Source organism: Macaca fascicularis, chromosome 6 (assembly GCF_037993035.2).
Source record: "Macaca fascicularis isolate 582-1 chromosome 6, T2T-MFA8v1.1".
NCBI classification, from domain to species: Eukaryota; Metazoa; Chordata; class Mammalia; order Primates; family Cercopithecidae; genus Macaca; species Macaca fascicularis.
The window spans coordinates 950,417-963,114 of record NC_088380.1 but is presented as its reverse complement, the minus strand read 5'-3'; the positions used below and the strand labels follow the sequence as shown (position 1 = coordinate 963,114).

At 48.7% G+C, this 12,698-nt stretch overlaps 1 protein-coding gene across 5 annotated transcripts in view; it reads right to left on the bottom strand.

Moving 5' to 3' along the window:
- Positions 1–6,765: 6,765 nt before the first annotated feature.
- CEP72 (centrosomal protein 72) overlaps positions 6,766–12,698 on the bottom strand; it is a 35,523-nt gene continuing 29,590 nt past the window's right edge. For 3 of the 5 annotated variants that reach the window (XR_012413543.1, XR_001491222.4, XR_012413545.1), the window contains 3 exons: positions 12,016–12,221; positions 9,920–10,031; positions 6,766–7,323 (listed from right to left, as the gene is read on the bottom strand). Coding sequence is in view for 1 of the 5 variants with exons in the window: in XM_005556527.5 (XP_005556584.3) it covers positions 7,158–7,323; positions 9,920–10,031 (278 nt within the window). In the remaining 4 variants the exon portion in view is untranslated. The remainder of the gene's footprint in view (positions 7,324–9,919; positions 10,032–12,015; positions 12,222–12,698) is intronic. The other 2 variants (XR_012413544.1, XM_005556527.5) reach the window with 1 other exon arrangement.

Sequence of the window (12,698 nt, the reverse complement as noted above, 5' to 3'; positions counted from 1 at the left end):
GGGTGGGTCAGAACACGGACTAAACGCACACATGCCGTAAGAACAGAACAGAAGCGAGTACACAGTCTCCAAATGAGCAGAGGGACATGTGGGATGACAGATCATCTAAAAGTGGCAAAAGTAGAGAGGGAAAAAATCATGGAATAGAACAAACAGCACAAAATAAGACGGCAGATTAAAACTAATTAGATGGCGGATCAATCAGATTCACTGATAAAACGAGAAAGAAACAGAACAGGGAAATCGATAAAATAATATTTTAACCCATATTTATTTGTTATTTCAGCATGGCTAACGATAGATCGATCAGAAATTGAAAAGAAAATGGAGGCAAAGGGTGTTTTTTTGAAAGGACTGAAGAGAAAGTTCAAACAACGAATATGAAGAATGGCCAAGAATGGGCTGGGTCCCTGGGAGGCAGATGCTGAGGTGGCCTTTGTATCACAAGAGGCTCACTGATGAGGAATGCCCCTGAACAGCACAAGGGGAGGAGGCAGCGTGGCCAGGAGGCCTCAGGGAGGCTCTGGAGATGGCCTGCTAGGGAGCTCCCTGTGGTTCGCATTAGGTCCAGGCCCTGCCTGCTTGGACACCGGCTGCGGCTGCCTGGATGAGTGTGTCCTCAGCTCCAGAGCCCAGGCACAGCCTGACAGCATGGCGGCTAGAGATGGTCTCTGTCCCTACGCTCCTTGCCCCTGGATAGCAAGGTCTTGCTTGAAGGGACACAACTGTCCCTACGTCTCTGCCACAGGGACACACACAACTTCAAATGCTGAAGCCATTCAAATTATGTGTGTTATATCCCCCAAAATGGAAAATTAAGACAATATGGACCAATTCTTAGAGACACATAACATATAAAAACTAACTCCAAAAGAAATGGAAAGCCTGCTCAGCCTTGCGACTTAGGGGAAGTCACTGCCAGCGACGGTAGAAAACCCGACACCTCAGTGGCCGGACACACAAAATTTATTACTCACACGACGTCCAACTTCGGGAATAACAAGAGATCTCTTGCAACAGAAGACAAACTGGCTTCCTAATCCTGTGATGCGGCTGCCCAGGTCACTGGCAGGGAAGCTATCAATGCGACGCGCCAGCTCCCACCGCTCTGGCCTTGAAATGACTCACCTCAGTCCCACGCACAGGCTGCTGCTCAGCAGTCACACGGCCCAACCCAACTCACGGATATGCAGCATAAAGGCAAGGGGGACATAAGGATGGTCTGTGTGAACAGCTCTGCCACATCCTGGAACACTGAGTTATACGGGATCACTAGTCAAACCTCCTGACAAAGAAAGTTCCAGGCACAAGTGACTTCACCAGCAAATTCCATTAAACATCCATGGAAGAAATAATTATAATATTAAATAAATTCTCCTAGAGAACGTAGAAAGAATGCACAATGTAGCTCATTTTACGGTGGTGTAAAGACACGAATCCTGACAAGAACAGCATTACAAAGGAAAATCGTAAGTGGCTGTCACCCGTGAAGAGAGATACTAACCGCTGTATTAGAGCACGCAGCTACCCAGTGCTCAGGATGCACCAGACGCTGCCTGAGAGTTCTGTTCATACTAACTCATTTTACCTTCACAACAACCCTGTGAGGAAGGCACTATTTCCCCATTCTATAGACGAGGAAATCAGGGCCCGAACACAGGTGGTAGGTGGTATAGCTGGGCCACAAAATGCTAAACAAAATATTAACAAACCAAATACAACAATATGTATGTAAAAGAAAATCCATAATTATTAAGTTGGATTTATCTCAGAAATTCAAGGTTTATTTTTAACAGCAGCAAATTATGGTCATTAACCACATCAATACATTAAATGATAAAAATCATGCGGTCATCTCAATCGTTGCAGAAAAAGTGATAAAATTCATCCATTCTTGATGTGAATTATTGATAGAAGCAGCTTTAAAACAAAAAAAATCTATTACAAGTGGATAAATGGTGAGTATCACCCCTTTGAATATCAGGAAGAAGACGCCGCCGCCCACTCTGTGACCACCTCTAATCAGCATTGCACTAGGGGTTCCGACCAGTGTAGAGAAGCAAAAAACAAAACAAAAAAAACAGAAAGTAAAAATCCAGAGTAACAGGAATGGGAAAGAAACCCCATTACTCATAGAAAACATGACTGTGTGCCTAAAAATGAGAAAACAGCTACAGGCAAATGATTAAAATTACTAGATTGCTAGATACAAATTAATGCACAAAAATTGAATTTCCATGAAATGGCAACACATAAAGGAAATGAAATCCAAGCACATTTTTAAAAACAGCATCACAAAATAACAAGGACCTAGGATTAAATGTAACAAAAGACATACGAGACCACTGTGAAAAGTATCAGGCTGTATTAACACCCGCTGAAGGAGAGCTATCATTTGGAGAGACAGATACTGTATTCAGGGTTTGTAAAACCCAGTATTGCAAGTATGTCAATGATTCCAAGTTGATCTACAGGCTCAATACAATCCCAAACAAAATCCCAACTCAACCAGCTAGTTCTAAAATGTATGAAATGTAAAGGGTCAAAAACAGCCAAGACACCCTAACGTAAGATGGAAGTATGCACCCGAGAGTGTGTGGTGTCGGCAGAGACAGACAAGGAGATGCAGAAAGACACAGAAATCATCCTGACAAAGGAATCTTCAGCGGCCACGGCTGGGGAAACTGGGCTTATGTCTGCAACACAATGAAACTGGATCCTTAACCTTCAAAACAGGCACAAAAATTAATTCTGGGTAGAATCTATATCTAAAATCCAAAATATACAAAACTGTAAAATCTTTTGGAAGATAACAGAGTATCTTTATGATTAAGGCAGAGTAAAGATTATTAAAAATTAGTATCCAAAATGCTTTAATCATGAAACAAAATATTGATATACTGGGCCACATTAAAGTTTAAAATTTATCTTAAAAGACACCATTAAAGTAAAAAGACAAGAAAAGCTGTTTGCAAATGTAACTCACAAAGCACTACTATCCAGAATCATAAATAACACCTGCAAATAAATGAGACAGACCATCCAATAGAAAAGTAGGGAAAATACTTGAATAGGTACTTTACAAACAGGAAATCCTGTGAAAAGGTGCTGAACAGAGAGAAGCCAATGAAACCAGGAGGTCTACCCCACACCCTCCAGAGTGAAGGTGCTAATACTTCAGGCAATGGGTGCTGAGAACATGGACCGGCAGACGTGGTCATACACAACTAGCAGTCGGGCCTGCTGGTACAACCACTTTGGAACAGCTGGGAATGTCTAGTAAGCCTGTTAAAAACGAGGTTAAGGAGTTAATGGAAACATGAAAATAATGGGATATAAAACTAATAAAAAGAATCAAATGGATTTTTTTTTTTTTGAGATGGAGTCTTGCTCTGTCATCTAGGCTGGAGTGCAGTGGTGCAATCTCGGCTCACTGCAACCTCCGCCTCCCGGGTTCAAACGATTCTCCTGCCTCAGCCCCCCAAGAATCTGGGGACTACAGGTGCACACCACCACGCCTGGCTAGTTTTCATTTTTAGCAGAGATGGAGTTTTGCCAGGTTGGCCACACTGGCCTCGAACCCCTGGCCTCAAGTGATCCTCCTGCCTCAGCCTCCCAAAGTGCTCGGATTACAGGTGTGAGCCACCCTGCCCAGCCTCAAATGGAATTTTAGAACTAAAAATATATCTAATTTCTGATATAAAAAATTCACTATACAAGCTTAACATCAAATTAGGCAAGTGGAAGAAAAGATTAGTAAGCCTCTCAACAGGACAATAAAACCGTCAAGGAAAGGATGAGAGAACAAGGATGAAAAAGCATCGAGTTTAGTGACCCGTGAGACAGTATCACAATCTAACAGAAAGCTGCCCCCAGACAGGGGCAGGGAGGGAGGAGTGAGAGAGAGAGGGGGTCAGACAAGAAATATGAATAGTGGCTGAAACTTTGCCAAATTTGATGAAAAATATGAACTCACAGGTCCAAGAAGCTCAATGAAACCCAAACGAGGTAAGCATCTATAAGCTTAAGGTAGACTAATAGTAACATCTTCTAATACTCTTACATACATAAATTATGTGATGACAACCCCATCCCAACCCTACAGAAAGTAAATTTGGTATGACACATTTTCCTGCTGAGTTATGACCACAACTGGACAGAGATGACACAAGAGGGCAGCCTGAAAACCAGGAAGTCCTCTCTGGGGAAGAGACAGCAGAGTCCCACCTCTGACTTCCCTACAGGTACAATCCACACACACACACACACACACACACACACACAGCTAGCATACACACAAGCACACACAGCACACACTGCGAGCGCATGCACACACAGATAGCAGATACACACAGCTAGCACACACAGCAAGTGTGCACACACAGCTAGCACACATACAGCAAGTGTGCACACACACAGCTAGCACACATACAGCAAGTGTGCACACACAGCACACACAGCTAGCACACACGTGTGCACACACACAGCACACAGCTAGCACACAAAGTGTGCACACACACAGCACACACAGCTAGCACACACGTGTGTGCACACAGCACAGCTAGCACACAAAGTGTGTACACACACAACACACACAGCTAGCACACAAAGTGCACACACACAGCTAGTACACACACAGCAAGTGCACACACAGCTAGCACAGTGTGTACACACACAGCTAGCACACAAAGTGCACACACACAGCTAGCACACACACGTGTGCACACAGCACACACAGCTAGCACACACATAGCAAGTGCACACAGCACACACGTGTGCACACACAGCTAGCACACACGTGTGCACACAGCACACACAGCTAGCACACACATAGCAAGTGCACACAGCACACACGTGTGCACACACAGCACACACAGCTAGTACAGTGTGCACACACACAGCACAGCTAGCACACACACACAAGCGTGCACACACAGCACACACAGCTAGCACACAGATAAGGCGAATGCATGCACACACACCCGTACAAGTGCACACACGGCTGACACAGTAACCGCATGAACACAGCTAGCACACACACACAAACCAGGTGCACACACACAGCAAGTGTGCACACACACAGCACACACACATACAGCAAGTGTGCACACACAGCACACACACAGCAAGTGTGCACACACAGCACACACACAGCAAGTGTGCACACACACAGCTAGCACACACAGCAAGTGTGCACACAGCTAGCACACACACATACAAGTGTGCACACAGCACACACACAGCAAGCGTGCACACAGCACAGCTAGCACACACAGCAAGTGTGCACACACAGCTAGCACACACAGCGTGTGCACACACAGCACACACACATATAGCAAGTGTACACACACAGCAAGTGTGCACACAGCTAGCACACACACAGCAAGTGTGCACACACACAGCACACACACACACAGCAAGTGTGCACACACAGCACACACACAGCAAGTGTGCACACACACAGCTAGCACACACACAGCAAGTGTGCACACACACAGCAAGTGTGCACACACAGCTAGCACACACACAGCAAGCGTGCACACAGCACAGCTAGCACACACAGCAAGTGTGCACACACAGCTAGCACACACAGCGTGTGCACACACAGCACACACACATATAGCAAGTGTACACACACAGCAAGTGTGCACACAGCTAGCACACACACAGCAAGTGTGCACACACACAGCACACACACACACAGCAAGTGTGCACACACAGCACACACACAGCAAGTGTGCACACACACAGCTAGCACACACACAGCAAGTGTGCACACACACAGCAAGTGTGCACACACAGCTAGCACACACACAGCAAGCGTGCACACAGCACAGCTAGCACACACAGCAAGTGTGCACACACAGCTAGCACACACAGCGTGTGCACACACAGCACACACACATATAGCAAGTGTACACACACAGCAAGTGTGCACACAGCTAGCACACACACAGCAAGTGTGCACACACACAGCACACACACACACAGCAAGTGTGCACACACAGCACACACACAGCAAGTGTGCACACACACAGCTAGCACACACACAGCAAGTGTGCACACACACAGCAAGTGTGCACACACAGCTAGCACACACACAGCAAGTGTGCACACAGCACACACACACGTGTGCACACACACAGCACACACGTGTGTGCACACAGCAAGCGTGCACACAGCACACACAGCTAGCGCACACACAGCACACACACACGTGTGCACACACACAGCTAGCACACAGATAAAGCGAATGCATGCACACACACCCATACAAGCACACACACGGCTGACAGTAACCGCACGAACACAGAACTAGCACACACACACAAACCAAGTGCACACACACAGCAAGTGCGCACACAGCTAGCACACAGCATTTTCTTCTTAGGCCTGCTCATTCTTCCCAGTATCAGTTAAACGTCATTTTAAAAAAATGACCTTGTTTTACCAATCGCAGCAAGTATGACATAAGATACGAAGTTTCCAAACTAAAAATCTAGTGTCCTATTATGATGTAATTTTCAGAACTACACTGCAAACAAAAGAGAGCGCCAGGGCTTGGGTAGATGTTTTTGCTGTGATATGTTAATATCATAAGACAGTATTTTCAAGGTTTTTTTCTCCCACATCTATAAGTGTTACTTGTGTTAAGTCTTTGAACTTAATTATTCCCGCTCACCTATCATGGTGCACAGCTTGTTCTATAAAATAACTCAATGACAAACTCAGTTACAATTTGTATACAGCCACTTAAAAAGTAACTTTTCAGAACAATGTATTGGTTTATTAAAGATTGCTTGTTACACAGAAAATTATTTTAATGATCATACATAGCTCTCTCTCACATCAGGCAGTAAAACACTGCATTTACTTCATCTCAGGATACTGGATAAAAGATTAATGGTCAGTTTGTCTCAAAATATGTCAATGTGTTTTGTCTGAAAACATGCAAAGGGCTTGGAGTAATCATATCTTTTTAGGAAGTGCTTTAGAAAACCATGCTACAGGCCCTGAATACATTCCAAAACTCCTAAATAATTACAAACAGAAGAGAGAACTCTTGCCAGCCAGTACACTCAGTAAAGAAGGACAAAGGTGCAGACGATGTCGCTTTAGCAGGGAGCTTAAGGGGCGGCCCAGCTTCTCGGCAGGAGTCAGCAGGCCTGGCAGCCTCCTTGGCTGGTGCTGCTGTGTGGAAACAGGGCCATGGTCTTTTTGAGCTCCTGGTAGCTCCAGTGCATCTGCTCCACCTCGGCTCTGTGCTGCGCCCGCACCTGGCTCAGCTCCTGCAGCAGGTGTTCATTGGTGCTGACCAGGGAGCTGCAGAACGACAGCGAAGCGGCTTCTTGGCACTTCCGTCCTCTCCAGTGGTGTCGCCCTCACCTGCTGGGCCTGCCCACCTCCCTGCACGGGCACGAAGCTGCCCTGGCCCTGCACACAGACCTGTCTCTGTGGCCCCATCACCTTCTGTGTCCCACTGGCTACCGCCCACCTGCCTCCTCCCTTCCCAACCACTGCCCTGACCCCTGGGAGCAGCCTTGGAGGTGCTGCTCACACCTATGGAATGAATGAATGAGCTGAACGGGCTAATGAGTGACTGAATGGCGCCTCTGCTATTCCAGCTACACCCAGTTTTATGAGAAGAGGATGATAAACTTCATGGCTAGCAAAACAATGTTCTAATTCGAGAAAGGATACAGGGACTGAAATATTTCTAATTCCCAGTCAAATATAGTAATTTTGACATCGTAATAGTGTAATAGAAGAGTCCTAGTTTTTAATACTTTTGACCATTTTTATTTTAGAAATAAAGTGCTATTGCATTTTACCAACTTTGTCATTTCCAAATTGCCCTGCTCACCCAGTCAGCGATGACTTGAGAACACTCAGGGCATTACAAGTATTAGACAAGGCAAGGCCCACTGACCTCGGCCACATTAGCCGCAGAGATGGGCACCCCACTGACGGGACCACTGTGCAGGGTCAGGCCCTGTTTGCCTGCACACCAAAAGAGCCGCAGGCCAGGACTGGATGAAGCCAGCATGAATCCTGGGGGCAGAAGCCTGATCCCACTGTGTTTGGGAGCCGTGACCCTACCTTGTCCACGTCCAGGACAGTGCTCAAGGAGCATGACCCCCAACTCCACCCTGACCTGCCACAGACAGGCCCGCCAGGTTCCAGGGAGTGACGCGGCCCTGCCCACAACTGTGTGCACTGCACCCATGGCCGCCACAGTCCCCTGCCTTCCGCGCCGCTGCATCTCCTCTTGGCCCAGTCTTTTCAGGACCCTTCCCCTCTATAACTTAACTGTGATGGGCCCACGGGGGTCTGTGGCCTTTATCCCGGAAGGGGCAGAGCCTGGCTACACCTATGTCCAGACTGTATTCGAACCCAGGTGAGTGTGGCAGCCTCAGCCTGAGGACTGGGGGAGGGAGGAGGATTGGGAGATGGGGGGAAAGGAAGAGGGAATGGGAGGGGGAGGGGGAGGAACTGACCAGAGCAGCCTTCCCTGCTGAGGCCACAGGAACAGGGGTTCACACAACAGCACCCACAAAACCACCCAGAGCAACCTGTCCTTGCCTCCTCCAGCAGCTCGCCTCTTCCTTTCTGCACCCAGCTTCCAACCACTTCCCAGCACACAATTCTTTAAAGATGAACTAAGATTCTGCCTTGAAGATCCCCTCACACCCAGCCCCCTTCTCACCATCTCCCTATAGCCAGGGAGTAAAGGTGAAATCTCCATGTTTCCAACTGAACACGAACTGCAGTGAAGGGGGAAGCACAGCTGCCCAGGGGAACCAGGTTGCCCCGCCATGCCCGACCATCTCTCATATGCCTGTCTCCCCTGGTCACACTGCATGCAGGTCATATACCGCACAGTCCACAACTCACAGTCCACACTTCACATTCACAATTCAGTCATGCCTCAGTCACAACTCACAGTCATGCCTCACAGTCCACACCTCACACTCCACACCTCACATTCACAATTCAGTCACACCTCACAGCCATGCCTCAGTCACACCTCACAGTCATACCTCACGGTCTACACTTCACAGTCACACCTCACAGTCACACCTCACAGTCACACCTTACGGTCTACACTTCAGTCACACCTCACAGTCCACACCTCACAGTCCACACCTCACAGTCACACCTCACAGTCCACACCTCACGGTCCACTCCTCACAGTCACACCTCACAGTCCACACCTCACGGTCCACACCTCACAGTCACACCTCACGGTCCACACCTCACGGTCCACACCTCACGGTCACACCCCACAGTCCACACCTCACGGTCCACACCTCACAGTCACACCTCACAGTCACACCTCACGGTCCACACCTCACAGTCACACCTCACGGTCCACACCTCACAGTCCACACCTCACAGTCCACACCTCACAGTCCACACCTCACGGTCACACCTCACAGTCCACACCTCACGGTCCACACCTCACAGTCCACACCTCACGGTCACACCTCACAGTCACACCTCACAGTCACATCTTACAGTCCACGCCCCTCACAGTCATACCTCACACTCACACCTCACACTCAGGGTCGATACCTCACAGCCCACACCCCACGGTCACATACCTCACAGTCCCATCTCACAGTCCATGCCTCACAGTCACACCTCATGGTCAGAACTCACATCCACATCTCACAGTCACAACTCATGGGTCACACTTCATGATCCATGCCTCACACATCCAACAGCAGGAAGGGCCTCAGTTTTCAGAGAGGAAAGTTTATGGAAGTTTCAAATCAGCAGTGGGTCCTGGATATCATCGGCCAAGACTCAGGAGCTGCTCCTCTGTGCCTTCTGGGTGTGACCCAGTCCGGCCCCACCCTCCCTGTGCCTGGGCCTTCTCCCCTCCGGGGCCCACCCAAGCCTCATGGGCAGGCACCTGTGGCTCTCCTGCAGCATCTGCGTGAGCTCCTGGATCTTGTCGTAGTGCTCCAGGTGCTGCTTCAGTTCCACAATCTCACCACACAGCCTCTTCACACTTGTTTGAAGTCCTGAAAGAGAAAGAAATAAAAAGTACCATTATTTAGTAAAACTCATTCATGCATTTTGAAAATGAAAACAATTCTACAATTAAACTAGATCTTGGTTACCAGAAAAAGAATATAGCTAGAAAAGATCAGTTTTAATGAGACTCAAAGACAGGGCAAGCATGAATGCCACGGCCCCACCCTGTGCTGTTTCTACCCTGGGCCCTCCCCAGGCTGAAGCTGTGTGGTCTGCCCTCCACAGGCCCCCACGGAGCCACATCCCTGTGTGAGGGCAGGGAGAGGCAGCACTGGCTGGCAGCCCCTCCACTGGCCTGTCTGCTGGTTTCTCCTCCACCAGGAAGCACACTCTACCCGTGAAGGGAGGGCCTGTGGGTTTCAGGAAAAGCACTAAGCAGCCCACAGTGGCCACAGGTCTCCCAAGTGCCCTCTGACTCTGCATCCATCAGTGACTGAAAATGTGGCTGGTTTCCATCTACTAATTCCCGCCTGTTTCTGGATTTCCAGTGCAAGAGGAAAAGAGAGATACTATTTAGTGGCTCCCCAGATCCAAACATGGGATACAAATAAACCCACACGTAGACACACTCTTGCAAAACCACACATGACAGAGGCAGTGAGAGAGCCGGGGGGGGAAGGTGGTGGGCAAAGGTGACGGTGACACCGACAGCAGGCTCTTCTCACCCACGAGGCAGCAGTGCCGCAGCAGCATCCACAGTGTAAAGGCCACGCCACGTGGAGTCTATGTCCACAGACATGTTCACAGAGGGCAGGAATGAAGGAAACGCAGGGTGGCACAGTTTCGGGACCTTCCAGTCCCCATGGTGGTCAAACCAAGGACAACACTACAGCATCCCAGGGACAAGGAAGCCTTGGGACCCCAAACACAAGAGGCTGGGACAAACCCCCAACGGCCACAAGTCACACATCACGTCCACTTCTGCGGGGGTGAGGCAGCCATCAGCAGGGGGTGGCCGTGGCCGTCAGCTCTGAGAACGGGACAGCCCCCAAGTGCCCTTGCCCTCTTGGGAAACCCAGTGGGCCAACCAGGAAACCACAGCCCTGCCCCTCCCATGAGGGTGAAGCCAGGGGCCCCCGTGCAGTCTGGAAAAGCTGAGGCAGCCCTGCGATCCCCCAGAGCTGACCTGCCTGGTCCCTTCTACAACAGAGCCTGCACCAAGAGGAACAGCTGGTATGGGGTCAGGGTCAAGGTCAACCAGGACGACGGCATCAGAGAAGGGTGGAGGAGAGAACAGGGCCTGAGAATCCCCAAAAGGAGACTGCCCTATCCTTGATCCATGAGGTCAGAAAAGGTGTCCTGACCCTGCCTCCTTGAAATTCAGAAGCATAATTTTCATGTAAAAAGCAGCAGAAAGTACTGAAGCCAAATCCCAGTTTCTGTAAGGCAAAAGGTCAGGGCACAAGAACAGCCCTACCACAGTGAAAGCCACACCCCAGAATGGACCCACACCAGAACCACTGTTTCAAAATAAGCTGAAGACAAAAAGAAAATGACAGAAGAAACGAAAAACAACGTAAGTCACAATCAGAAATGTCAGAAAAGAGAGGTCTGAACTCGGGGAAGAATTAGCAATAAAATAAAAAATTCACACGGCAAGTGAAGTTGCTAAGAAGGAGTGTAAGGGAAAGTCCAGCAAGTCCTCGCTTCGTGCTGATGGTTCCGGAAACGGCCACAAAGCAAAGCAACCACCGTAGAACGAAGCCGAATTCACCATCCACACAGGCTGCCGACGGGAGCAAGAGTGACGCTCCCACAGCACTTTCTAGTCACAAGAACATCACCAAACCGCCAAAGACCAAAACACCTCTAATAGTAAACATTAAAATAAATGGAAGCAATGCATACATTTAAGGCCGAGTAATAGACAAGTTAGATCATAATTTACTGCTGCAGCCCATCCCAGCGGCTCAGGGCGTGAAGCGGGGACCAGCCCTGATCAGACGTCATCGCACGGCGGGCGGCTCGTACCTGCGCTCACTCAGGACGGGAAGGGTCAGACACGCCAACGCCCTGGTGTGCACGGCTTCGGGGCATGGGAGGACACCAGCGCCCCCAGAGAAACCACGGAGCCGGGAGAGCAAGCCACACACACAGTTCTCCCGGGCAGAGAACCGATTGTTTTTTCTCATCACCTTTCCGACGAAATGATGTTGAATGAACAGTTATTCAAGGACCTGTTGTAAACATAACAATGTCTTAAAGAAACAGAAGATAGAAAAGCAAAATTTGTAAATAAAAAAGACGATGCTAAGGAACTCTTGCCACTCAATAAAACCACCCAATAAAAACCAACAGGCGAAAGATGTGAGGAGACGCTGCCCTAGAGGACAGAGCGGCCACAGGCCTCATCTGCAGCTGCCTCCCTGCCACAAAGGCCACGGCTGGTTGGGACAGACACCATGAGGCCCACGCGCCCTGAAACAGTTACTACCTGGACTTTAAGAAAAAGCCTGTGAGCCCCTGAGAGGTTAGACCAGGAAAAGATGCTCCACTGGTCATTCTCAGGGAAGTATGAGTTAAAACTTCCAAGAAACTCCATGCCACACCAAGAAGGTTACCATGGACAGCAAACTCCATCGGCACTTCCTTATTTAAAATCCAGGTATCTGAACTTGAAATACTGAAAACACTTTTGTAAAAATAGCAAAATA